Below are 27,121 nucleotides of genomic sequence, written 5' to 3'. Positions count from 1 at the left end.
CCCTCAGCCTGGCCTGCGCCCTCTCGCAGTCTGGGATCCCTCTGGCAGCCCAGGAGCCCTTGGGGGATGTCCACCTGCCAGCTTAGGCCCGCTCCTCCCGGGCCTAAGCTGTAGTTGGACATCCTTAGTGCTGCCGAGGAGGCAGGAGAGGCTCCCACCACTACCGTTGCACTTGCAGTCGTGAGCCTGGCTTGTGGCTGAGCAAAGCTCCCCCTGTGGGAGCGCACTGACCACCATGGGGCAGTTCCTGTGTTGAGTATCTGCCCCCTGGTGGTCAGTGCGCGTCATAGTGACCAGTCGTTCTGCTGTTAGGGTCAATTTGCATATTACCCTTTTATTATATAGGGTAGGGATTCATTCATTCAGTAAATGTTTATTGAGTACATACTGTGTGCTAGGTACTGCACTAGGTCCTGGGGATTTGGCTGGGACCAAGAAAGACAGTGTTTCTGCCATCAAACAAGGAAGTAAAGAAAGCGGAGGTCATGGGTGAGGAAGGAACTGGCATGGCTGAGAAACAGAAAGGAAGCCAGTGTAACTGGAGCACAGGGTGAGGAGAGAGGGGAGAGACTATGCTGGTCTTTGAGTAATCCTGAGTGTCCACCGTGGAGCCAGGCACATGGAGAGCACACAGTCAGCATGCACTGGGAAGAATGAGTAAATGGGGGTCACTTTGGTGGGTGTCCTGGTATTTGCTGAGATAGGAAAGGAGGAGAACGGGGACTATGTTGGTGGAAAGGTAATGAGTTTGGGAATACGCTGAGGTTGAGATGCTTCGGGGTCATATCCTCTAGACCAGGGGTGGAGACGCCCAGCCCTCGTGCCAGATAAGGCCTGCAAAATCATGCCAAGGCATGAGGGGTGAGTTAATTAAATGTTTGACCAAATTTAGCAAGTTTACCAAATAGAGCAGGCTAATGTTTAAGTTGATAGTTTTGTATGGCCCTCGAATGATGTCACAGATATCCAGATGGCCCTTGGCAGAGAAAGGTTCCCCACCCCTGCGCTAGACAGTCATCGGGCCTGTGAGAGAATCCAGCCAGCAGGTGTGTGGGTGCCATTGTGTGCAGTTCCCAGAGAGGTGCTGAGTTGCGGGCGCTGGTCGAGAAGCGAGTGCAGCCGTGTCCTCAGGAAGCTGCGCCTGAGGTGCTCACCATCGTGCCCCTCGCTTGCAGCTGGCCCCCGACGACGCCTGGCGCTGCCCGCACTGCAAGCAGCTGCAGCAGGGGAGCATCACGCTGAGCCTGTGGACGCTGCCGGACGTGCTCATCGTCCACCTGAAGCGGTTCCGGCAGGTGAGGACGGGCCGTGGCACGTGGGCTGAGGGGGTCTCTGGGATCCTGTGCTCCTGTCTGTGTTACAGACACACACCTGCCCCTTGTGTTCTTTCTAGAGTTCAGTGTCCTGTGATCCTTTAAATCCTATACATTTCAGTTCATACTGTGGCTGTTGTATTTTGTTCTGGAGCATTTGCTTTAGGTATGTAAATGCTGTGTTTCAGTTTTTGTGAGTGTGCTTTGGATCAAAAAGAAAAAAAGGAGAGCTCCTTTCTGGGGGCGGGAGGGTGATGTTTCTCCCAAAGGCATGATGGGTGGCGTCCTGCTCCCGGGGGGCGGTGGTGCAGCTGGGGAAATGAGCCAGAGACATGTACAAGGAAGATCTGCTTTGTGTTACATTGCTCTGTCAGTCCGTTTTTCCAGAATGGCTGTCTGTTCTGAGGTAGGATGGTCCGGGACAGCCTCATTGTAGGAGGACTACACGGGAGGTAAACGTAGAGGAGTCTGTGAGGCCTGGCTCTAGGAAGTTTTGTGTCTGAGATTGGGGTAGGCATTAGGGGAGCAGGGTGTGCAGAGCCCCGCCCCGAGGGAGTACGGCCGTGCCAGAGGCTGGCAGCAGCCGGTTTGGCTGGAGCACCAGGTTGGAGAGAAAGGTGCGAGCTGAGGTGGACGGCGTGGGGGGGACGGGTTGTCCATGCAGACCCCTGCAGGCAGAGTGGGACTCTGACGAAGGGCTTAAGTGTGGAGAATTGGAAGTGACAAGAATGAAGACAGGAGGTCTGAAGGGGCCAGTGCAGTCCTCAGGGCTGGGAGGGGTGCTGATGGCTGGGGCTGCAGTCGTGGCAGAGGAGATGGAGAGACTGGGAGAGGGTAAGAGGCTTAGGGCTGCTGACCACGTGGCCTGCACATGGCTCCAGGGCTGGGGCTTTCACACAGATTTGGGGGCCAGCTGTGTGTGCCAACTGCACACTCCTATTGGTGGGGAGCTGTTGAGGGTTGGGACACCAGCCCTCTCTGATTCCTTCCACACACAGAGACTAATTTAGTTTCTTTCTGTGTCTTTTGAAGGCACAGCGGCACCCTCCCAGCACCCTGAACTGGACCCGCAGAGTGTCTTTGACTCTTCTCTCTTGCCCCTCTCAGCTAGGCCCTGGCAGTCACCTCCTCTGCTTGGTTACACCTCTCCCTTGCCTCCTGTTATCTGTCTCCTGCTCCCCATTTCTTTTTAAGATTTTTAAAATTGATTTTTAAAGAGAGGAAGGGAGAAAGAGAGAGATAGAAATATTGAGGTGAAAGTGAAACATCGATTGGCTGCCTCCTGCAGGCCCCCTACCAGGGATTGAGCCCACAGCTAGGGCATGTGCCCTGACCAGGAATTGAACCAGCAACCTTTCAGTGCACGAGACAACGTCCAACTGAGCCACCAGGCCAGGGTTCTCCATTCTTGCTGTCACCCTGCCAGTTCAGACTTTTGGTACTTTTTAGCTGGTTGCAATTGCAGTGTCTTTTTTTAATGTTTTTATTGATTTCAGAGAGAGGAAGGGAGAGGGAGATAGAAACATTGATGAGAGAGAAGCATCAATTGGCTGCTTCCTCCACACCCCCGTCTAGGGATTGAGCCTGCAACCTGGGCATGTGCTCTGACCGGGAATCAAACGGGCAGCTTCCTGGTGCATGGGCCGATGCTCAACCAATTGAGCCACGCCAGCTGAACTGCAGTGTCCTTAACTGATTTCTTAACTTAGACAACTTGTTCTACCATGTTTTATGCACTGTTTACACAGTTCTTTACCTACAGCTCTGATGGCATCACCTCCTCAAAGCCTCAGTACTTCCCCTTGACTGAGAACAAAGTTCAAAATTTTTAGCCTAAGCTTCCTGACCACCTAGGACACATCTTACCTTTGTCTTACGAAAAAATTTCTTCCCTTAATAAATCCATATCTCCTTGGGGTAGCCATTATCCATACCCGATTAATCTTTTTTTTTCAATAAAGTTTAATATGTTTTTATTGATTTAAGAGAGGACTAGAGAGATAGAAACATCAATGATGAGAATCATTGATCGGCTGCCTCCAGCACATTACCCACTAGGCATCGAGCCCGCAAACCCAGCATGTGTCCTGACCGGGAATCAAGCTGTGACCTCCTGGTTCATAGGTCGACGCTCAACCACTGAGCCACGCCAGCCAGGCCTGATTAATTTTTTTTTTAAATATATTTTTTATTGATTTTTTACAGAGAGGAAGGGAGAGGGATAGAGAGTTAGAAACATCGATCAGCTGCCTCCTGCACACCTCCTACTGGGGATGTGCCCGCAACCAAGGTACATGCCCTTGACCGGAATCGAACCTGGGACCTTTCAGTCTGCAGGCCGACGCTCTATCCACTGAGCCAAACCAGTTATGGCCTGATTAATTTTTTAAAGCTCCCACAGACACAGGAAACATTCAGTGAATATTCAGCTGACGGTTGGATTTCACAGGATTTCCCTATGAATGTGTGGAAAAGACAGATTACCCAGGATTGTCAACTAAATGAATAGATGAAGCTAAATCAGTGTTAACTCTTCACGCTACTGCTGGAGGGGTGGGTCAGAAGGGAGCACTGCTCAGTGAGTGGCTGTCTGTGCCAGGCACCGGCTTCGTCTTTCTCGTATGTTATTACTCCATCACTCTCATGCCTTGTGACAGAGGTATCAGGACGAACCACCCGAAATTGTTGGTGAGTCAAAAACCTAAAAGCCCTTTATCAGGTAAGAAGTGGAGACTCAGGGAGTCTCATTACCCCTTATATGTAGGTCATTGCTGGTTCCACGTTTAGTGATCTTAAAACCTGTTCCTCCAGACAGTTCAAACAGTTAGTCTGTTTCCCTATTTTGTGTGTGTCTTGGGGAACATCAGACAGGTAACTCAAGCCACTTCAGCTGCTAGAGCCCACGTTCCACGTTGAACCCGTTCACCACCTGTTTGCAGGAAAATATCATCAGGACTTGTCTTTCTTCTTGTGACAGGAAGGAGACAGGCGTGTGAAACTTCAGAACATGGTCAAGTTCCCCTTGACTGGCCTGGACATGACGCCTCATGTGGTTAAGAGAAGCCAGAGCAGCTGGAGTTTGCCATCCCATTGGTCTCCATGGCGACGACCTTATGGACTCGGGAGGGACCCTGAGGACTACGTCTATGACCTGTATGCTGTGTGCAATCATCATGGCACCATGCAAGGGGGGCACTACACAGGTCTGCAGTGCGAGGGGCCGGGTGTCTGTGCGGATGATTCCTTCAGGCGTGTCTGCTTGTGACAGGGTCACTCTGCCTTAGTGCCTCACTGCCCCTTCAGTAGCCAGTGTGCCAGCTGTGAGGCCAGTCTTCATCCTCCGGATCTTTGTCCACGAGCAAACAGAATTCCCCTCCTTGTCCTGAGCGGGCCCATCAGTGGCGTCTGGTTGACTGGGGAGTGGTGTGTGCAGATGGGCAGCACGCTCCGCTCCCCGAGGACTCGCTGGGCTCACCGTGTCTGCACCCCCACGTATGGTTTCACTCACTCCCGTGAGCTCGCGCCTCCCTGGTTTGGAGTGACTGTGAAGCACTTTTCTAGTATCGTTAAAGGGACTTGGAAGGGTTTTCTTTTTGTATCAAGGCTACATTTACATTTTCATTTTTAAAGCAACTATGTTCATCATATGAAATTTAGACACTACAGAGAGGGAGAAAGGACAGTGCCATCATCCATGGGCTTCTCACTCAAAAATAACCCCTGATAACAGTTTTTAAAATGGTGATGAAGTATACACAACAACACTTACCGTCTTAACCTTCCTCAGTGTGCGGTTCAGTGGCACATCTTTATGGAAGCGTCATCCTCATCCATGTCCAGAACTTTTTTATCTTAAGAGGAGCTCGGATGTTTTCTGCATCCTTTCCCCCTTTCCCACGCTGAGGCCACACCTCTGCTTGTCTGGTGTGTGAAATGGTTAGCCTTAGATTAGAGAACACCGGAAGTGAAGTGCCTCAGCATAGTCGGAGGACGGACCCCGTGTGTACGTGTTCATTGGGAATGCTTCCTGTGATGCCTGTTTTGCACTGGATCTCGCTAGACTTACGTGGTGCCTGCATGGCTCACCTGTGTAAGGATTCTGAAACAGTGCTTCTCAAAGTATCTGTGATGAAGAACCTGTTTTTTTCTTTTTAAAAACTTCCAGTCCTTCATAAACCAATACTTTTGCAAAAATACAATTAAAATATGGCAGTATCAGATTGCTATAAAAGTTCTCCAGTGCTTTTCTCAGTTTTGCTGTTTATCTTGTGGACTGGCATCAGTCTTCCAACCACACTTTGAGTAGCACTGGTCTGACGGCACTTCACTAATAGTGCTGGAAAGAAGGCAACTAGAAGTATTTTGTAAATGCATCATTTACTCATTAATGAGTATTGTGCTCCCTGGTGTTCACGCTGTGGCTGGGGACAGACCATCTGAAGGAAACAGACGGAAGCCAGTGCAAGGCCTCTGTCACCTTCTCTCGGTCGTCCCCTGGCAGTCCCATCCCCACTCCAGAAGAGCAGCCATGGCCACTGCCCTTGCCCTGGCCCCGTTCGCTGCTTTTAGCTCCATTGTTCTCCCGTCTGGTTCCAGAGTCCAAGCTGCACATGACTTCCCTTCCTACAAGCACAGATTCTTAATCTCCTCTCTTTCTGGACCTGTCTGCGGGAGCCCTTCTCACCGGGTGCCCTCACCACTCAGGGTGCCATGCTTGGGAAAGTCGCTCCCACTGCCTCCTCGGGGCTTGCGTGCCCGCCCTGGGGCCATGCTGAGTCTGTCCGTGGTCAGCTACATATCCTAGCACTCCTTCAATCCCACCCCAACAAATAGGTATTGTAGGAAGTGTGGTAAGAATGTACTTCTCTGGATCAAGCTTGTCACACCCTTGATATATCCTTCCAGGATGACAGGAACATTGAGCTGTCCATTCTTGCTGGCTCTTGAATGCTCTGTATTTCTATCTCAGGCTTAGAATTAGAACTGGAGAGAAGGCTGCATACATCCATGAGCTCAAATGGTCTCCGTTTACCAAGGGACTTCCCTGGAACATTGTATGTGCTACCCCCAAGGGAAGCAGGGTTGGACAGGGGACTAGACAATTCTGAAATGAGCTGGGCCCTGCCCTTCAACCGCGGCATGACCGTGGGCAAGCTGGCTGATCTTTCTGAGCCTCTGTCAAATGGGAATCGTTGTAGAGCAGGTCTCATAGGCTAAGTGCATGTGTGGCACATAGTCAGTTCTAAGCAAGTGTTAGCTGCTGTTATGATTAATACAGTACTTCTGGTTCTGTTATCTTCTGTCTCTGATAAACACCAAGCTGTCACAACGTGCTGACCTCAGGGTCTCTCATCCCTGGCACTGCTGACAGTTTGGCTCGACAATTCCGTGCTGTGAGCGCCCCTGCCTCCCACGGAGGCCAGGAGCACCTTCCCCAGGCTGGGACAATCAGAATGCCTTCAGACTTTCCACATGTCTCCTGGGGTAGAACTGTCCCTGGTTGAGACCCACTGGTTTAAATAAATAAGCATATTTTATTTCCTAAGATTAAAAAGAACTTTATCTCTTTGGAATTTTTTGAAACATTTGGCCTGAGTGTGATATGGAATTTGAGTTTTTCACCTCTTTCTCTGTTACTGCATGCAGCCTTTAAAAGGTCTTGAGTTAATTATATGAGCCAAAGAAGCGGTCTCGGTGGGTAGTGGCCCAGCCGGTGCAGCGGGTGCTGACGGGGCTCTCTTTGGCAGCCTACTGTAAGAACTCCGTGGACGGGCTCTGGTACTGCTTTGATGACAGTGACGTGCAGCAGCTGTCGGAAGATGAGGTCTGCACACAGACGGCCTACATCCTCTTCTATCAGCGGAGGACAGCAATACCGTCATGGTCGGCCAACAGCTCGGTGGCAGGTAAGGCCAACCCTATTCTTGGGCAGTTTTTCCCAGAACAGAAGATAGTCATTAATGTCCAGAGAAATTCCCAGAAGGTGTCATGCCTCTGTCAGTTTCATCAGATTAATCCTCACATTTGCATTTAACCTTGAAACCAAAATGATTGCAGTTAAGGAAATGGGGGTGGCGTGTGCAAGCAGCTGTGAACCAGCAGAGTTTACAGGGAGGGGAACGAGTGCTGGGGAGGGTCACTCGTGGGGTAAATGAGCTACGAGCAGCATGGCATGCACTCTGGAAGCAGAGGGAACGAGAGGTTTGGAAGTAGGACGGGGACTTGTCTTTGCCACATGTTGGTTGGGTTACCTCGGGGCAAGTCCTGTCCCAGGCACTTACTGATCCTCTGTAATCCTGGTGCAGTAACACTGGGTGCCTCTGGAGGTCCTTGGATGCATCAGGTTAGGCAACTGCACCTTAAAGCCTTTTGTAAAGGGTTAAACGCTGTTAGAAACAGCCCCTCCCCCCAGTAAGGTTGACCTGTTCTATTAGGGAAGAATTGAAGGCTAAGGTAATAGTATGGCTTGAGTTGAGTGTGATGGGGTCTAGCCATTTGTTTTAATAAATGCACACAATCTAAACAAGGGGCGGGTGCTGCTTAGTGCAGGGTTTGAGTTTAAGAGAGTAAGCCAGGACTGGGGTGTGGGAATGTGCTCAGGTTAGGGGTTGTTGACCCCTGCTCCCCCTGAAGCTGAGGAGGGCTAAGTTAGAAGCTGCTAAAAGGAGGCCTCCCTGGAGCAGTGGCCCCTGCTGGAGTCAGACCCCGCCCCCCAATGTACCCCTCTGTCTGCCGCTCACTCGTTAACAGAAGTGGGGCTCCCAGTGCTGAGGCCTGTCCTTGGTGCTTCCTAGAGTCTGGGGTGTGCTCAGAAATGACACCCTCGTGGGGGCTCCTCGAGACCCTCATGCTGCTGCATGTTCTCAACTTAAGAGCAGTTGCTGTTGCTCTCATGTATTTAAGGGCTTTCCTCAGACACAGGACAGATCGACATCGAGCCCTGTGCTTTTGTGTTTGTATATTAATATTGCGAAAATGATTTTAAAAGTCAACAAACAGTGAGGTGGAGGAAATAGCAGCACGGCTGCTCCCTCTCCTTCCTGTGTGGCAGAGTGTGTGGCAGGCACTGTGTGAGTGCTTCATAAATATGTGTAGAAGGAATGAACGTGAGCGATTGTCTAGAGCCTGTTCTGTTGCCAGCCCTTACGACTTGGATGTGCATTGTAAATGGTCCATCCTGTCCTCATGTTATCACTGCAGACGCGCGTAGCCTGCTCTCCGGCCTTTCGTCTTGGCAGGGGCTGTTGGGAGGCACACTGGGGTCTGGCAGCTCGTGCCCACCTGCAGTGCTCAGGTCACGGTGTGCTGTGCAGGCCCGGGCCCTGGCTGACCTCGATGCCCTCTCTTCCCCGCAGGCTCCACGAGCTCCTCCCTGTGCGAGCACTGGGTGAGCCGGCTGCCGGGGAGCAAGCCCGCCAGCGCCACCTCGGCAGCTTCCTCCCGACGAACCTCCCTGGCCTCGCTGTCTGAGTCCGTGGAGATGACGGGGGAGAGGAGTGAAGACGATGGTGAGTGTGTGTTTTGTGTTTTGGTGACAGACTTCCAAGAGGCAACTCACGGACAGCACAGGATCCCTCCTGTTTAGGAACCAGGTCCAAGAAGGCCGTGGGGCGGTGCCGCACAGTGTCCAGTCGTCAGTGACGTCTGCTGTGCACAGGGCGTGTCGTCTCCTCTCTGACCTAGCACTTCCTTCTTCTCTTTCATCATTTTCGACTTTGAAGGTCTGGAGTGGAGCCTTGACTCTGTACAATAATGAATACATATTTTCAAAGTGCTTTTTAAAATGTTCCAGGCAGCTGTGAGGGGACTCAGTGCAGCGCGCCTGTGCAGGGCCTGGCAGGGAGCTCCCGCCCGCCCAGCGTCTTCCCTCCCTGCCACGCGGTTTCCCTTAGAGGAATCTGGCGCGTTCTTTTTCAGAAGTGTTTAGTACAGAAACTGGTGCCTCTGCGTAGAAGTAGTTTTGGGAAATTCTGAAGATAAGCACAACATAAAAACTTTGGAAATCTGATAAAAATGGAACTCTTTTTTACCTTCACTTACCAGTTGAGTAGTGGCAGCACGCAAGGCTCTTAGTTCCATCAGGGACCAGGTGGGTGGGACCAAGGCAGCCAGCACTGCGAGAGCTGGGAAAGGGGAGACAGTGAGCTCAGCTTCTTCTTTTTTAAAAAAAAATATATTTTATTAAGTTTTTACAGAGAGGAAGGGAGAGGGATAGAGAGTTAGAAACATCGATCAGCTGCCTCCTGCACACCTCCTACTGGGGTGCCCGCAACAACCAAGGTACATGCCCTTGACCGGAATCGAACCCACATCGATCAGCTGCCTCCTGCACACCTCCTACTGGGGATGTGCCCGCAACCAAGGTACATGCCCTTGACCGGAATCGAACCCAGGACCCTTCAGTCCGCAGGCTGACGCTCTATCCACTGAGCCAAACTGGTTAGGGCGAGCTCAGCTTCTTAATGAGACGCTGACTCGCCTTCCTTCCAACAAGCCTCATTCTGCGCCAGCATTGTGATAGCTGTAACATGCTTCTAGTGGTGACAGGTCTTCTGAGAACGGGAGGTGGAGGCCAAGGCAGGGGCTGGGAGGATGTGCCAGCATGGGGGATGTGCCCCTAGCATCAGCTCCCCCAGCTCAGGCTTGTTGCTTCTCAGCTTATATAGTAAGAGTACTGGGCTATGGCTGCTAAGCTCCTATCTAGCTCCTGACATTATTTGAAAAACTGACCAATAAATCTTCACTTATTAAGGTAGAGGTTATTTCCAGCACAGCCTTTCACCTTAGAATTCATTGTCGTTTTAACCGTAGGCCTAAAAGTGGTTTCCCGACCTGTTTTTAACCAGTGGTTGGAGAATCGGTGCCCTCTTAAGTGTCGTCATCTCCCAGGAGTGCTGGTGGTGCCCACAGGACAGGGCCTGGCCCTAGGATCTTCTCAGGCAGACTCTGACATATTCCCCTGCTACCATTAGCATGTGTGTATAGGAGTTGATTTACAATATTTTCTTTGGAAGTTATTTTTTTAAATTATTGTTTAGAGTATTACATATGTCTCCTTTTTCCCCCATTGACCTCTCCCCAGCCATTCCCACCCCTCAGCACATGCCCTCACCCCCCTACTGTCTGTATCCATGGGTTAAGCTTATATGCATGCATACAAGTCATTTGGTTGATCTATTACCACCACCACCACCACCACCACCACCACCCCACCCCCTACCCCCTACCTTTCCTCTGAGGTTGAATGGTCTGGCCAATGCTTCTATGTTCTCTGGATCTAATTTTGTTCATTGGTTTATGTTGTTCATTATATTCCACAAATGAGTGAGATCATGTGATATTTATCTTTCTCTGACTGGCTTATTTCGCTTAGCATAATGCTCTCCAGGTCCATCCATGCTGTTGTAAATAGTTAGAGTTCCTTCTTTTTTACAGCAGTGTAGTATTCCTTTGTGTAGATGTACCACAGTTTTCTAATCCACTCATCTGCTGATGGGCACTTAGGCTGTTTCCAAATCTTAGCTGTTGTAAATTGTGCTTCTTTGAACATAGGGGTGCATATTTCCTTTCTGGTTGGTGTTTCTGATTTCTTGGGATATATTTCCAGAAGTTGGATTACTGGGTTGAATGGGAGTTCCATTTTTGATTTTTTGAGGAATCTCCATACTGTTTTCCACAATGGCTGCATCAGTCTGCATTCTCACCAGCAGTGCACGAGTGTTCCTTTTTCTCCACATCCTCACTAGCACTTGTCGTTTGTTGATTTGTTGATGATAGCAATTCTGACATGTGTGAGATGGTACCTCATTGTTGTTTTGATTTGCATCTCTCGGATGATTAGTGACTTTGAGCATGTTTTCATATGTCTCTCGGCCTTCTGTGTGTGGGGTCAGTTGTTAACGTCACCTCTTTCATTTCTGATTTTGTTTATTGCAACGGTTCTCAACCTGTGGGTCGCGACCCCTTTGGCAGTCAAACTATGCTTTAATTATGTTCAATTTGTAACAATGAAAATACATCCTGCATATCAGATATTTACATTACGATTCATAACAGTAGCAAAATTACAGTTATGAAGTAGCAACGAAAATAATTTTATGGTTGGGGGTCATTATTTCTTCTAACGCAGCGGTTCTCAACCTGTGGGTCGCGACCGCTTTGGAGGTCGAACGACCCTTTCACAGGGGTCGCCTAAGACCATCGGAAAACACATATATAATTACATATTGTTTTTGTGATTAATCACTATGCTTTAATTATGTTCCATTTGTAACAATGAAATTGGGGGTCACCACAACATGAGGAACTGTACTAAAGGGTCCTGGCATTGGGAAGGTTGAGAACCACTGCTCTAACGGGTTTTCTATTCCTTGCTCTGCTTCCTCCTTCTGGCACCCCTATTATGCGGATGTTGTTTTGTTTTGTGTTGTACTAAAGCTTCCTTAGGCTTCCTTGTATTTTAAATTTTCTTTCCAGTTGTTGCTCTGTTTGGGTGTTTTTTCCACCTTGTCTTCTAACTTGCTGATGCGGTCCTCAGTTTCTTTTAGTCTACTGTTGAAACTTTCCATTGTACTCTTTATTGTAGCTATGTCATTCTTCATTTCCTCCTGATTCTTCTGCATTTCCTCTTGATTCTTCTTCATTTTCTCTTGATTCTTACACATGTTGTTGAATTTGTCTTTCCTTCCTTTCAGCGTCCTTATATCCATTGCTCTGAATTCTTTCTGACAAATTGCTTGCCTCCATTTCATTTATTTCCTTTTCTGGTGATTCCTCCTTTTCTTTCGTATGGGGGGTGTTTCTTTGTCTCCCCAGTTTTTCTGTTCCTTTGTGATTGTTTCTATGTATTAGATCAAACTGCTATGCCACGCAGATTTTTTGAGTTTGTCTTATATAGTAGATGTATTGTGGGACCCAGTAGTGCAATCTCTCAGGTCTTTTCTGCTGGGTATTCTAGGGATGCCCCCTACTTGGGATATTTGGGTTCTCTTGATGTAGTTGGGTCTTGAGTGTTATTGTCCCATTCGTGGATGGAGTCTCCTCTTAGCATGTCTGGTTATGTGGCTTGCTCTCTACTATGTTCACTGAACAGTACAAAATACAACTCGACAAGACACAACACAAAGGGAAAAAAACACTTATGTACTCATGATACTGATAACCCCAATAAAAGTGACCACCAGAGAAAAGAGAAGTAGTAAAGAGAAAAGAGAGGAAAAATGATATTGAGGAAAGAAAAAAAGGTAAGAGAGAAAATAAAAAAGAAATATATATATATATATGGGGAGATAACACCACAAAACAAACAAATAAACCAAAAAATGCAAACAATGCACACCCAGAAAAGTGGGGGGACAGAATCTGTACAGGCAGAGCTTATATACAGAAAGTAAGGTTAAGGAATTGAATGAATATGGTAAGGACCACGGTTCAGTATAGAGGCAGTAGAAAGGGAATAAGTGGATAAGAAGAAAAGAAAGATAATAAAAAAAGACAAAACACATTTTTAAAAATTTTAGTTCATTTATTCACTTATTTTTGGAAAAGGAGAATAGAGGAGAGAGCTGATAGGCTTGAGTTTAGTGAGTGAATCTAATTAAACAATTAGAAGAAGAGAGCAGGAGAGGAGAGGAAAAACAAAAGCATAAAAAAATTGACTAGTGAAGAAAGAGAAAAGAGAAGAGTGCATGGACTTGGAGCAGGGGAGAGGAAGTTAGATAAATGAGTAAGCCCACAGAGACTGCGATAATAATAACACATCAATAAAGCAGATAAAGATCAATTTTTAACAAGGGGTAAAAGGAAAGGAAAGAGAAAAACTAAAGTGGGGACAGGAGAAGAGAAAAAGGGAGGAAAATGAGAGAAGTGAGGAAGAAAAGGGTGGGGAAAAAAGAAAAAATAAGATAAAATAAATAAAAACAGAATGAAAAATAATACACAAATAAAAGATTAAAAGAAATGAAAAAATTTTTTAATAAAAGATTAAAAAGTCAAGTGTCATTGGCTTCAGCTGAGTTTTAATGCCCCATGGGGACCCCACTCTTCTGTCTGCCAGTTCTCAGTTTCCTGTTAGGTAGTCGGCACCGTGTTGAAGTTCCAAGTGATCCACCGCTCCTCTGTTTGTGTCTATCTCCACAGCCTTGGCTCCGAGCAGGCAGGACCAATCTGCCCGCTTTGCCTGTCTGCCTGCTGTCAACCTTAATCTCTCCAGCATCTGCTTCTGACAGGGCTTTAGGTGGGGTGGTGCTTTATCGCTTTTCAGGACTCACTGGCCCCTCTTCAACCCAGTCCCTGAGGGCTCTTTGGGGCTACTCATAGTCTTTATGTCCTTTGTACAGCTCAGGGGGTAGGGTGGGTGTGACTGTATTGGCTGTCTTGAGGCTGCTGGGAGGGCTGGTTCTTCAGGAGAAAAATGGCTGCTTAGGTTTGGAAGGTCAGGAAACTCTCAGTGCCGAATTCCCGTCACCTCTCCCCATCCCACTCTCCTCCACAGCCTCTCCCCAGACCCCACAAATCTGCACCTACACCTGCACAGCAGCCTCGGTGAGTGTAATTGAAAGGTCCTATGAACTGGGTTTAGTGAATAAAAGAAGACAAAATAGAGGCAAAACAACCACGTGACTATGAGTTTCTTTCCCCCTGGCACCCCGCGGCTCAGGCAGCTCTTCAGGCCGCCTTTCTGGGTGCAGCCTCTCGCAGCTGTGGGCTTAGATCTAGACTCTCCAGCTGCCAGCAACCCGGGGACCTCCCTTCCACAGTTGGATGTTACACCTGTCCCCAAGGGATGCAGACTTGGTGCCCTGCAGCTTTCTTCTGACCCTCTCTGCCTGGTGGTCGCTCGTCTCTCTCCAGCCCAGACCCACGATCCTACGTTCTCCAGGCATCCTCTGCCCTTCCCAGCTGTGAATTGTCTCACCAGCTGTGTCCAGTTTGCCAATCCCGGGTGGAAGTTATTTGATTTAGTTGCTTCTATCTGCTCTGGGACAAGGCACAGGACATGTCTGCCTATTCGGCTGCCATTTTTTTCTCCAAGGGCTGGAATTGTTTTTGTTTTTTAAAAAAATATATATATTTATTGGTTTCAGAGAGGAAGGGAGAGGGAGAGATAGAACATCGATGAGAAAATACCATTGATCGGCTGCCTCCTGCACACCCCACACTGGGGATCGAGCCTGTAACCAAGGCATGTGCCCTGACTGGGAATTGAACCATGACCTCCTGGTTCATAGGTCGATGCTCAACCACTGAGCCACACTGGCTGGGCTCTTTGGATTTATATTATTCTAGTTATGAATATTTTTAATAAGTCCTGAGTCACTCAGGATAGCAGTGTATTGTCTCTCTAGTCCTTTGCGTGGATGTGCTTTCATAGTTAACAAGTACAGGCACCTGCATGTGGCATTGCGTGTGGCTGACGCTGCGGCTCTGGTGTTCGCTCTGCCTCTAACTCTTGGTGCCATCTTGGGCAAAGACTACCTTCTGTGAGCCCCAGATATCCTTAGTGAGTAAGCTGACTCAGTCGTTCACATTTCTTGAGCATCTGTGGAGTGCCAAGTACCTTGCTGGGCACAGGACTTTTTAAAGATTTTATTTAATTCTCATTGTAGCCCTGTGAGTTACAACAGGAGTCATCAAACTACAGGCCACGGGCCAAATATAGTCCCTGCCTTTATTTTAAATAAGGTTTTATTGGAACACAGCCATACCCATTTGTTGATGTGTCGCCCACGGCTACTTTCATGAGGTGGGGGCCCACAAAGCCTAAAATATTTGCTGTCTGGGCCTGTACAGGAACACTGTGCTGACCCCTGCTGTAGAGCAGGCAGGCAGAGGTAGCTTGCCGAGCCATGAATTAGAATGTGCCTATTGGATAGATAAGGGAGGGAGCTGGCTCAGGAAGATGGGCGTCCCATGACGACTCCTTGAGCCCAGACTTGCTGCTCTGAGCGTCGTGCTCCTGTCGTCACTTCCTTCCCAGGAGGTGCTACTGGCCTCTTTGCTGTTTAGCTGAATGATGTTCTCTTTGTGCATTCAGGAGGTTTCTCGACGCGACCGTTCGTGAGGAGTGTCCAGCGCCAGAGCTTGTCATCCAGGTCTTCTGTCACCAGCCCCTTGGCCGTCCATGAAAACTGCATCAGACCTTCTTGGTCCCTGTCTGCCAAGCTGCAGATGCGCTCCAGCTCTCCTTCCCGGTTCTCAGGGGACTCTCCGGTTCACGCCTCCACCTCCACCTTGGAGAAGATCGGGGAGGCGGTGGATGACAAGGCCTCCATCTCTTGCTTTGGTAGCTTGAGGAGCCTTTCTAGCAGTTCGCAGGACCCGGGCGGTGCTCCCAGTCGACGGGAGCACAAGGCTGCAGGCCGGGCCCCTCTGGCTGTCATGGAAGGCATGTGCAGAGACGAGCCAGACACCCACAGATCAAACTCGGGTGTGGCAGACACACAGAGCAAACACTCAGCACAAGGGGCTCGCTTGCCCCCCGTGTCTGATCCATTTGATAACAATAACCAGATAGCTTACGTGGATCAGAGCGATTCTGTAGATAGCTCTCCCGTCAAAGAGGTGAAACCCCCAAGCCACCCAGGCTCCCTCACAAAGAAACCAGAGAGCACAACCAAGAGTTCCCCCAGCTGCAAAGGCGCATCTGAGCCCGACAGAAGCTTGCGGAAGGGGAGGTCCGTCTTGGCGAGCCGGGGGTCATCTCAGTCCAGCACCTCCCCTTCCTCTCCGGTTCCTGCCAAAGTTTCTGTGAAGCCCTCCCGCTCCCGAAGCAAAGCGGAGTCTTCCAGGGCCCCCACCCCTCCCAGGAAGGAGTCCTCCCCCAGAGCCCAGGACTCAGTGGCCTCTCCTTCGCCCCAGAAGCCGAAGCCAGCTTCTTCCCTCACGTGCACTGCTTCCTCCACCCCTGCCAAAAAGGCCTCGGGCCCTGCCGCGAGGGGCCCCTGCCCACCTGGGAAGGGCAGGACTGCGGATCGGAGCCTAAGTGGAGAGGGCTCCAGACAAAGCCTGGTTTCTGACCGAGCCGGGGTCCCCTCCAGCTCCAAGCCCAACTCCCCTCGGGGGAGCCAGGCCAGGGCGGCAGAGGGCCGGGGGGACGGGAAGCAGGTCAGGAGCTCCTCCATGGCCAGCCTGCGCTCCCCCAACGCGAGTGTGAAGGCTGGTCTGAAGCGGGACAGCAAGTCAGATGAGAAGGGGCTGTCCTTCTTCAAGTCCGCCTTGAGGCAGAAGGAGACGCGGCGGTCCACTGACCTCGGCAAGACGCCCTTGCTCTCCAAGAAGGCAGGTGGGAGCTCCGTCAGGTCGGCCTGTAAGAACGCCGGGGAGGACAGGGCGGAGAAGGGGCACCGGCCTCCAGGCTCCCAGCAGCCAAATGCCAGTTCCGTTGGGAAAGAGCAGCTTGCCTCCAAGGACCCTGCTTCTGCTAGACATTCCCTGCTGTCCAGTCGCAGATCCAAGTCTTCCCCGCTAGACTGCGGAGCACCCGCATCTCCTGGTGGCAGGCAGTCCGCCGAGAAGTCCTCCCAAAGGTTACCTTCGAGCATGCCAGCCTCTGCACGGCCTCCGAAACCTCAGTGACGCCGCTACGCTCCAGTGCGACCTGCGACACGTTTATTTATTTAGAACCCTCCCCTCCCACCAAAGCCCTCTATGCTTTTGTATTTTTTGGGTCATGTGCCTGATGTGCGTGCTTGCGTGCGTGCGTGTGTGTGTGCGTGTGTGTGTGCGCGCGCCCCTGCTTCTGCTAGACATTCCCTGCTGTCCAGTCGCAGATCCAAGTCTTCCCCGCTAGACTGCGGAGCACCCGCATCTCCTGGTGGCAGGCAGTCCGCCGAGAAGTCCTCCCAAAGGTTACCTTCGAGCATGCCAGCCTCTGCACGGCCTCCGAAACCTCAGTGACGCCGCTACGCTCCAGTGCGACCTGCGACACGTTTATTTATTTAGAACCCTCCCCTCCCACCAAAGCCCTCTATGCTTTTGTATTTTTTGGGTCATGTGCCTGATGTGCGTGCTTGCGTGCGTGCGTGTGTGTGTGCGTGTGTGTGTGCGCGCGCGTGTGCGTGTGCTCGGATTTCAATTGCAAATTGTTAAAAGCTTCGCCTTATTCTGCCATTGAACCAAATAACAGCCATAGGCAAAAGCATCAATACCGAGCTAACTGGAAAAATCACAGATGATTCCCTGGACAGTCCCTGTAGCAGTTGTATATATTTCTTTAGAGAACTCTAATGACTCGTTGGACACTAGGGTTTGGAACCTGGGACCAGTCAAGCTGCTCTGCAGAAGGATGAGTTATTTGACCTGGGGTTCAGCTGAGCAGGACTTGTCCTCACAGGGACTGTCATGTGGCACCAGGAGTCCTAAAAACTGTGACACTAACAGACAAACCGAGAGAAAACGGTTGCTTCCTGCACTTTGGCCCCATCTACCAGTCTTTGTAAAGGGCAATATTTTAACACTAATGTTTCTCAGGTATATATACTCAGCCAGGTTAGGAAGGATGTGTATCTATAAGAGGGTTAGAGAGAAGGTGGCCTGTCAGTGACTGTCAGTCCTCCTACTGCCACACATGGACACTTTCAGAGGTAGAAGCAGTCTTTCACTACTTTCATATCGGCAAAGATGTGGGTCCCAAGATGTGGCAAATTGGGTATTCAGAAAGCCAGTCACTCGTAGTTAAGGTTTTTCCCTCCTACATTTGCTAGTGAAGGCCATTGGGAGTTTGAAAAGTAGTAGAGCAGTAGAGGAATCTTTTAAAGATTCCTGGGAAAAGAAAAAGGATTCTCAACTGCACGCATGAATCTCTCCCATTTTCCTCTGGTGTTGCTTTTTCTGTGTTGGACGTTGAACGCTCCATGCCCACGTCTCCACACTCTGGTAAGTCGTGAAGAGGAAAGAAGTTGCTAAGGCAGAAGTCAGTAGTAGTTGAAGCGACGTGTAACAAAGTATTACATACACATTTCTGATCCTGCCTGTCGGGCTCAGTGTGACTGCTTCAGCAATTCACTTACTTCTTCGTGCTTAAGATTGAATCTCTCGCCAGAACTCGGCGGGATCAGTGCAGGTTCTGTCTGGCCCTGTCCATGCCAATTGCATTTTCTGGTTAGACAAGAGAACCTCACAGACATCTCACAGATAAGCAAGATACTGGTTTTCCAAGCTTTCTGGGGGTATCCTGGCAAGTTTTAGTTTATTTCCTCCTTTTTCTAAATGTCAAGAGAGTCTTGGTTCTCATTCTATTTGAATAGCATTTGTCACTTTGCCATGAAATATAGCATGCTATGTTTATATGCTCTTAAATATTAACTTCCAAAAAACTCACAGGCTCTTCAAGTTCTCCCTGAACTCCTGGCGCATGGACGCATGTATAATCCCCCTTCAGTCCTGCTGTGTGTGAGGCGACCACACACACACACACACACACACACACACACACGGCTGTGAATTCTGCACTGCCTTTTGTTGTTTTTCCATGAATACCTCTTGGGAAGTTTCCAGTAGGTTACTTAACTTTATTTTGCTGCTAATTTGAGCATTAGCAGGTAACTCACAAGTCTGGAGGCCGTTTTTGTTGAGGGTAGCTGGAATTTTAGACCCTTGTGATAGCTGAGACTCCCTCGGCTTGTGGAAGTTGCCGTAGTGCTCCGTGACATTTCCTGAGCGCGCGCGTCTGCCCCGCGCCCAGTCCTATGGCTCCAGAGCAGCGCTGCTCCTCGGCACAGTGACTGCCGATGCCCGCCTGCCGGATGTTCTCGCTTCTGACCGCGCGTGGACAGCCGGTCTGTTTGGCACTGGTTTTCTGTATCACAAATGTGGGAGCGCCAGTATCAGGAATTCAGTGTTTGTCTTATTGGAACTTCTCATCATCCTTTCGCTGGCAAACCACATTTGAAATCTATCTGCATCTCTGCAAAGTGTCAGAATTATAGTTTGGCTACATAACAGGTTTTATGAACACCTTTTGGGGCTATAATCATTTAGGCATGAATGGAAGGTAGTTTAATTTTCACAGTGGTAAATATTTTTATTCTTGAGTGCTTCAGGAATGGATTTTCCATTTGGTTTAGTGTCTTAAAAAGCACACTACAAACTTCTTTAATTTTCCATGAGGTCTAGAAATAAAATTTCAGTATCTATAAAATTGTATGCTTATGAATTTAGTCCTTGTTTCAGATTTAAATGGAAAAATCAGGAAGTATTATGGCATTGTCTAGGCATCTCTAAGCGGTTACATTGCTGCGCTTAAGCAGTGAAAAGTTCATCCCTGATCACCAGGCACAGACGTTCAGCCGCCGAGAAGGCTGTCTGGCCCAGAAGTTTGCAGGTCTCTGAGGTGTAGTGTGGGAAGTGGTTACTTGGTTCAGTTCAGGTCTTCGGTAGGTTAGGGACTTGGTGTTGGTTTTGTTTCTTCCCCGGTGACGTTCGGTGCAATGAGCCTCATCCGAGCACTCATTTCCTGGTGGGCACAGAATAACCACCAACCATGGAGTTCGTCTGTCATGTTTGTCCACTTAAGAAACGTTTCATTCTGGATGTCTTTCCAGTGAACACCCCAGGCACTGAAGCTACAGCGTCCCCTAAGTCCCGGGCCTTGCCTTCGTAATCCCTCCCTAATGGGCGAGCACGGAGGCTGTTAGGCTCATGTCATGCAAGACCATCTCCCACCTTTTTGTATTTTCTCTCCCTAAAAGCAGCCTAACAGAGTAATACTACGCTGGGCCAATAGGAGCACTTACCATTTGTCTTGGTAAAGTGTTGTAATTATCTGAGGCTGCCCTCAACTCTTGTAATCATTCTTTCATCATTTATTCACTCGTTTGTTCATTCTGACGCATTGGTTGAGGGCCTGCTCTGCGAGTGAAGGCCAGCTGCAGGCTTCGGGAGTTTGCTGTGGCCGAGGAGCCCTGGGAGCACAGCTGATGGACCGGGTGCCAACGGCGCCCTAAACGAAGTGACAGAGCCAACGGGTTCTGCTGATCCGGCCAAGCCCTCTTGAGCATGTGTGTCCTGGAAACCAAAAGTGTCCTCCTTCACCTCCGGAGGCGCTTTCCTCTACGTCCACTTTTCCAGACTGCGCTGTTTCTATACTTAGGGCTTGAAAAGGTGGTGGTCCACGCTGGCAGGAGATGGATGTGGGGATTTGGGGGGGGGGGGGGGGGGCAGAGTTTGAGAGAAAAATTGTCATCCCTCTAACGATCATGAGAAACAGGAACAGCATGTGAAGGACGGCAGTGGCAGCCTTCAGGAAAATGGAGCAGAGGAGAGCTGTGAGCAAAACTCATTCACATAAAATAAACATCTTTTTCAAGTAGATTGACATCTGATGTTACCTTTCATTCTGATAAAATTACTGATCAGCTGAAGTTACTGTTTCCTGAAGTTATAATTGTTGGATGCAAAGATAATTAGTGTTTCTGGTTGGAATTTTGACATAATATGCAAATGACAAGCACAGTTTCTATAAAACACATATTCTGTGAGGTGGGTTGAACTTTGTATCATTTGGGATTGACCAGAGCAAAATTTGTTGACTAACCAGTGCCTGTGTCCTAACCATAAACACAAAAGGGAGCTGTTACTGTGCAGGCTAAGTTCATAAAGGGTGCATTGTTGCCAAACCTGCAGGAGTATTTTGGGGTAAACGCTGTGTTTTTATTTTGGTTGAGTAGTCAGCCGCATTGCATTGCCTTCGGCTCAGCGCCCAGAGGTGTGTCTTGCAGCTGCGGAGCCTGAGCAGCCACACCTCACCCCGGACACAGGACGCTCTGCATGGCCTGCAGCTACCCCAGAAGCATGCTCTCACTACCTATGCACAGCATCTCCTAAGCAACGTCCACTACACTAAATATGCTTTTTTAAAAGCAACTCTTAGGTTACGGAGCTCTATTTTCGAATTTGTAATTATTAAATGTGGTCTAATCAGTGTAGAAGAGCCCGAATGTGGTCTCTTTGCTTTGCACATGTTTCCCTCAGCCAACTTTTTTGATCATTGGTGAGACTGTGTAAAGTAAGTATTTGCAAGCAGGAGTGGGTGGGGATGTTGAACACACTGGTTTATATACTGTATTTAGCTTGAAGACTTTCGTAAAGTATAGGGATGTTCTAAAAATAACCTGCCATTTTCTATAGATTTTAATTGTTTATATCTTCTAGGGTTCTATTGTGGTCACAAGGAGAGGACATGCCTCCTAGTAGTGCTAACGATTTTAAATGCTTTTTTAGAGACTTAGAGCTACTGTTACAGAAAACTTTGAGCTCCCCAACCATTGGCCACATGAAGACTAAGCTGGTGGGATTATGGTGGCATCGGAGGGTGGGTTAGGTTGTAGATCCATCTCACGTTTGTTTTAACCTGGTGTTTCCCAGTTTGGGGGGGCGGTGAGATCCATGATAGACGAGGGAGGCTTCTTCCCCTCTCACACAGATGCCCCCGATTCCGAGCCTCTTCTGAGATCTGGACACCCAGTGTTCATGAGACTTGTCTAGGGAACTTTTAAGCACCCAGGCCCCGCCCCCTCGCACACTGTGTAGTCAGTGTGGTCGGCTCAGGAACGACCACGTGGATTAAAGCTCCAGGTGTGTCTGAAGTGCGGAGTTGAGGAGCCCTGCCCAGAGCCAGGGCAGAGCCCCAGATTTTGGTAGAATGATGGTTTCTTTGTAATAATTATAATAGCAAACACTAGGCTGCCCCCAAATTCCTTGTTTAGTTCATTCTCTACTTGTCTAGAATGTAATTTCAGGAAGTATTTTTAAATTTAAAAATGAATGTGAAGCATTTTTATTTGGAATCTTTTTTTTTGTAACCCTCATTGGTATTTTTTCATATAATTTTAATAAATCAGATAATGCTCATCCAAAAGTTTGGCTGCATACATTACGGTGGAGGCCAGTGGGATGGAGTGAATCTGGTGAGCTGAGTGCGTGCCAAGGACTTCAGAGTCCCCATGCGCCTCGGGTGGTCATCTCACCATTGCTGCCCGCGAGAAAGAGAAACTTAGTTCCCCTGGAGTTTGCGTTTCAAGGCACAAAGATAGAAAGCCGCAGGCTGGCGGGTCGCGGGAGCGGTGAGGCCTGCTCCGTGGAGGACGGTGATGGGAGTTCCCTCGGTGCTACTCTGCCTCTCACCTCTGGTTAAAACTGAACTCCGGCCCTCACAGCACTGGCTTCTCACGGGACGGACGCTCGGGCTGCACCCGGGCTGCTGTCCTGGGAGCTGCCGTCACAGACTCACAGGCGGCTCGGCATCCTCCACGCGCGCTCAGGGCCGAGTTCCCGCGGCCACGCAGTCGGGGGCTTCCCGTGGCGGAGAAGCGTGTCAGCCCTTTTCAGTTATTTTAGAGCAAGTGCATGCGATTTGCCACTGACTTCTGTTATTTATTTGTGTGTCTTATTCTTCAAGGTGATGCACTTTTAAGAAGCAGAATTTATATTTTTATGTTTAAAAAGTTTTATTTGTGGAACAGCAGTTGATTATATTGCATACAGGTGGAATTAAGAGAAAAGTGAAAATGTAACAAAATACAATAAATTTATTACACGATGCCCTTCAAGCCATACTCCTCTTTCTCCCCCTTGCCAAACTGCATTTTTTGGTGTTAAGCTCGGAAATTAAACAGATATCGGTACCACGCTGATATATACAAAATGCCTTAAAATTGTACTGTTAAGTGAAGAAAATGAGTTGCAGAAGGATGCATGCAGATACTCTGTCAATTTTTTAAAAAGTCACATCCATCCTTTTAACGTGCACAGTCAAGGCGTAGCACCCATGTCTCCTGGGGTAACTCCACCTGGCTCCGGACACCCATTCTCCCCCAGGCCAGCGGCCCTTCCACATCTCCTGTTCTCCCTCCTGCCGCCCCTCTGATGGGAGGAAACGCCAGCCAAACGGCCGTTCCTTCTGGGCCGCTCTCGCCCCTCACAGCTTTGCTCTTCCCTGTTCTGTTCTGGAATCTCCAGCTCCCCGACCGCGGGGCAGGACTCCCTGCTGAGGATGTCCTACCTCGTGTGACCGCAGGGGGTCGCACTCCCACGGCAGCTGCCGCGCCCCCTCAGCAGGCCGAGGCGGGTTTTGGGGAGCAGCTGCAAGCTGAGTGCACAGCATCGGGTTTCCCTAGAAACGGGGGCAGGTCACCCGGGCATTATGGCCTGGGGTTGGGGCAGGGAGGCTCCCAACCCAGGATGCGTGAGTGGGCCACATGTCCTGAAACCCAGCATGCGGCACTTACAAACTCGGGTTTTAAGCGGGAGAATTTTGTTTTAGGTTCCATTGAAGAGTTCAACCTGTTAACGTAAAAAACCATTGAAACCTGTAAAAAAAATTTTGTGAATTTATTTGAGCCAAATTGTCCACATATGCCGGGAAGCAGAGCCTCAACGAATTGAGACAATACTCTGGAGAATGGCGGGTTACATCTATATTTACACATTGCAATCAAAGGAGGGAGGAAAGGTGGGTTACATGAAATCTATTGGTGATAGACTAGAGAGGCGGGAGAAAGCAAAGGGGGGGGGGTAGCGGAACCCCTGGGATTGGATAAAAGGTAAAATGATAGACACATGCTAAGCAGGAACAATTAACATGATAACAACGAAGGAATTTGTGGTCTCTGTCCTGGCGTCCAGCACATTAGGTTGTGCCCCAAGGGGTCCGGACAAAGGGAGGTTACAAGTTACCCAGACATTTCAAGGGTATGTTATCAAAGATGCAAAAAGACAGATAGGCTCAGTTAAGGTAAAGGTTGACCTTGTCAGTGAAGATACCGGCCTAGGAGTGACTATCCACCATAACTGCTTTTAGTTTAAGTTTAATTTCAGACCATCCTTTGTGGTTACTTTAGGTCTGAGTTTGCAGGACCACCACGCAGCCTTCCCTGAGCCTGTCAGGTCAGCATGTGGCCCCTTTCGTCCACAAACCATGCAGTGCACTGATTACAGAGGCTTCGTTATGCGAAAGTTTCATGTCGTAAAATACACAGATTGAGTAGCTAAGCAAATGTATGAGGCACATTCTGTTTCCTCGGAATTTGGAGGGTTATTTTCAAATACCCGAGTGACCAGTATCCCCCTGACAGTTTTCCTGGAGAAAGCCGGCCGTAACCCACAGGATGTGCCTGGAGGCCTGTCCTGCCCAGCGCCCCTCCTTTGGGGGGGGGGCTCTTTGCTCTCCCGGGGGAGGGGTGCTCTGGTTCCCTTTTTGCAGCCCTGTGCCACGTCTCTGGCAACACCTCATAGATATCCTGTCTCCGTGCACTGGGGCTACCTCATGTAGAACCTTCTAGATTCAGTCTTGATTTGGTCTGGTCTTCGCTGTGTCTCCCATCTCAGTACAACGTTCTCTACACAGGGAGAGCGAGAGCCGCCCTCTCCCAGAGCGACAGGGTTTTGCATCCTGCCCGGTGACCCCGCAGCCCAGCGCCCTCTTCTTTAGAGCGTTCAGGGAGGGGACAACCTTGGCTGTCAGCTCCGTTTTTCCTAAAGAAAGTAGGGAGGACTGTGGGTGAAGCCAGTGTCGTGGTCGGAACCTCTGCAGGGCAGGCACGTCCAGTTCCTGGGCCCAGCGGGGCGGGGAGGGGAGTGGGGGTGCAGCGGTGAGGGGAGGGGTGCCAGGCTCTTCACTTAGCAGTGCCCCTGTGCCCGAACGCGGGGTCTGACTACACCTGGGAGGCGCATCCTTACATCCCAGTGCTCCTGCCCTGCCCTTTCCCGTCGCCCTCCAGCCACTGCCAGCCTGGCACACTTCCCAGTGCCCAGTGGCCTGTCTCTGAGATGCTGCGGGGCGGGGCATTCCCTGATCCCCTTGGTGTCTTCACTCCACACCAGTCTCCCAGCCCTTCCTTGAGCCCTTCCCTTTCCCTCCTCCCTTTCTCTTCAGGCCACTTCTCACCAATGGCCACAGCATACGTGCAGATATGTGCAACATACAGCACACACGCCCATCGTACAGCCGTCCCTCGGTATCGGGGGACTGAGTCGGGGACCGCTCAGATACCACATTTGCAGACGCTCAAGTCCCTTATATGAAATGACATAGTATTTGCATACAATCTACACACATTCTCCCATGTACTTTAAATCATCTCTAGATAACTTATAATTCCTAATACAATGTAAATGCTGTGTAGATAGTTGTTTGCTGTGTTATTTAGGGAATAGTGACAAGAAAGTCTACATGTTCAGTATAGGCACCACTATGATCTTCGTAGGCCTAACTGTATACATGTCAGCAACAATGTAACTTTCTTTCAAGTATTTTTTAAAAAATATATATTTTATTGATTTTTTTACAGAAAGGAAGGGAGAGGGATAGAGAGTTAGAAACATCGATGAGAGAGAAACATCGATCAGCTGCCTCCTGCACACTTCCCACTGGGGATGTGCCCGCAACCAAGGTACATGCCCTTGACCAGAATCGAACCTGGGACCCTTGAGTCTGCATGCCGATGCTTTATCCACTGAGCCAAACCGGTTAGGGCTCTTCCAAGTATTTTTGATCCACTGGTTGGTTGAACCCACATATGTGGAACCCATGGATGCCAAAGGCCAGCGGGGGACGGCATGCCCACAGGAGGGCGAATGTTTGCCGCTTCTGTTCCCTGCTCTTTTCCCAATACCTGGGAGAGTGCGAGGCACATGGTAGTTACGTAGCACACATTTACCACCTGGATTAATGGATTTTTTTCAATATATTTTTATTGATTTCAGAGAGGAAGGGAGAGAGAGAGATAGAAACATCAATGATGAGAGACTCATTAATCAGCTGCCCCCTACATGCCCCCAACTGGGAATCAAGCCCACAACCCGGGCATGTGCCCTTATGGGAATCAAACTGTGATCTCCTGGTTGATAGGTCAATGCTCAACCACTGAGCCACACCAGCCGGGCTGGATTAATGGATTTGCTTGGGTCATCACTTAACGGTTCTGAGTGTGCCATCCTGTCTAGGAGGGGAAGACTAACTGCGTTGTAGGGCTGTGGCCATGACATGCTCAGCACAGGTCACGAGGTGCAGGGGCTGGCAGAGGCCTCGTCTAGAGGGACCTTTTATGACCAACTGCATTTGTCTTGAAGCAAATGAGAAACCAGGAAAACATTTTCATTATTGTTGTTTGTTTTTTGTTGTTAATCCTCACCCGAGGATATTTTCCCATTGATTTTTTAGAAAGAGTGGAAGGGAGGGGGAGAGACAGAGAGAAGCATTGGTGTGAGAGAGACACATCAATTGGTTGCCTCCCGACCTGGAATCAAACCTGCGACCTTTCATTCTGCGGGTCAATGCTCTAACCATTGAGAAGCCTGCCCGGTGACATTTTAATTTTGGAGAGAGTGAAGACACAGTTTGTGCCTTCGCACCATCACCATGGCAACGATGTGGGGCCATGGAGTCCCTGCAAGGAGCTTGCTGTGGGAACCTGGGGCCGTCTCTGGAAGGGCTAAGGCAGTGTTGGGTGTGTTAGGTTAGGTGGCTCAGGAGGCGGCGCAAGAAATAGAGTCCAGTGAATCAGAAAAGAAAGGAAAGGAAAAGGTTTATTTCTGCGTCCCCGGGAGACCCACGTACCCCCAAAGACAGGGCACGTGGATTCACGCCAACATGGAGGGGGGCGCTTTTTTTATACTGCGGTTGGGTGAGGGGCGGGGACATGAGCTGAGGTATTCAGTTGAGGAAGCTTCAGCTGCAGGGGGGTCAGCAAGGTATTCAGGAATGAGTCAGTATCTGTGTGGGGGTATGTGGATTCAGGGAGAAGAAGCCGGTATCTGTGTCTGGCACGTAGATCTGTGAGAAATTCCAGGGGGAGTCCATTGTCTCATCA

At 49.4% G+C, this 27,121-nt stretch overlaps 1 protein-coding gene across 2 annotated transcripts in view; it reads left to right on the top strand.

Annotated features, from left to right (window-relative positions):
* The window catches only part of USP31 (ubiquitin specific peptidase 31), a 46,902-nt gene extending 26,274 nt beyond the window's left edge, over positions 1-20,628 (top strand). The window contains exons 11-16 of one of the 2 annotated variants that reach the window (XM_014530016.1): positions 1,176-1,295; positions 4,291-4,516; positions 7,061-7,219; positions 8,669-8,821; positions 15,349-16,740; positions 17,062-20,628. In XM_014530016.1, coding sequence (XP_014385502.1) covers positions 1,176-1,295; positions 4,291-4,516; positions 7,061-7,219; positions 8,669-8,821; positions 15,349-16,740; positions 17,062-17,210 — 2,199 coding nt within the window. In that variant the 3' untranslated portion in view covers positions 17,211-20,628. Of the gene's footprint in view, positions 1-1,175; positions 1,296-4,290; positions 4,517-7,060; positions 7,220-8,668; positions 8,822-15,348; positions 16,763-17,061 lie in introns of both variants that reach the window. The other variant, XM_005882321.2, reaches the window with a different exon arrangement.
* Positions 20,629-27,121: the final 6,493 nt, after the last annotated feature.

This window comes from Myotis brandtii, unplaced genomic scaffold, assembly GCF_000412655.1.
Source record: "Myotis brandtii unplaced genomic scaffold, ASM41265v1 scaffold707, whole genome shotgun sequence".
NCBI classification, from domain to species: Eukaryota; Metazoa; Chordata; class Mammalia; order Chiroptera; family Vespertilionidae; genus Myotis; species Myotis brandtii.
This window is presented reverse-complemented; position numbering and strand designations above follow the sequence as displayed.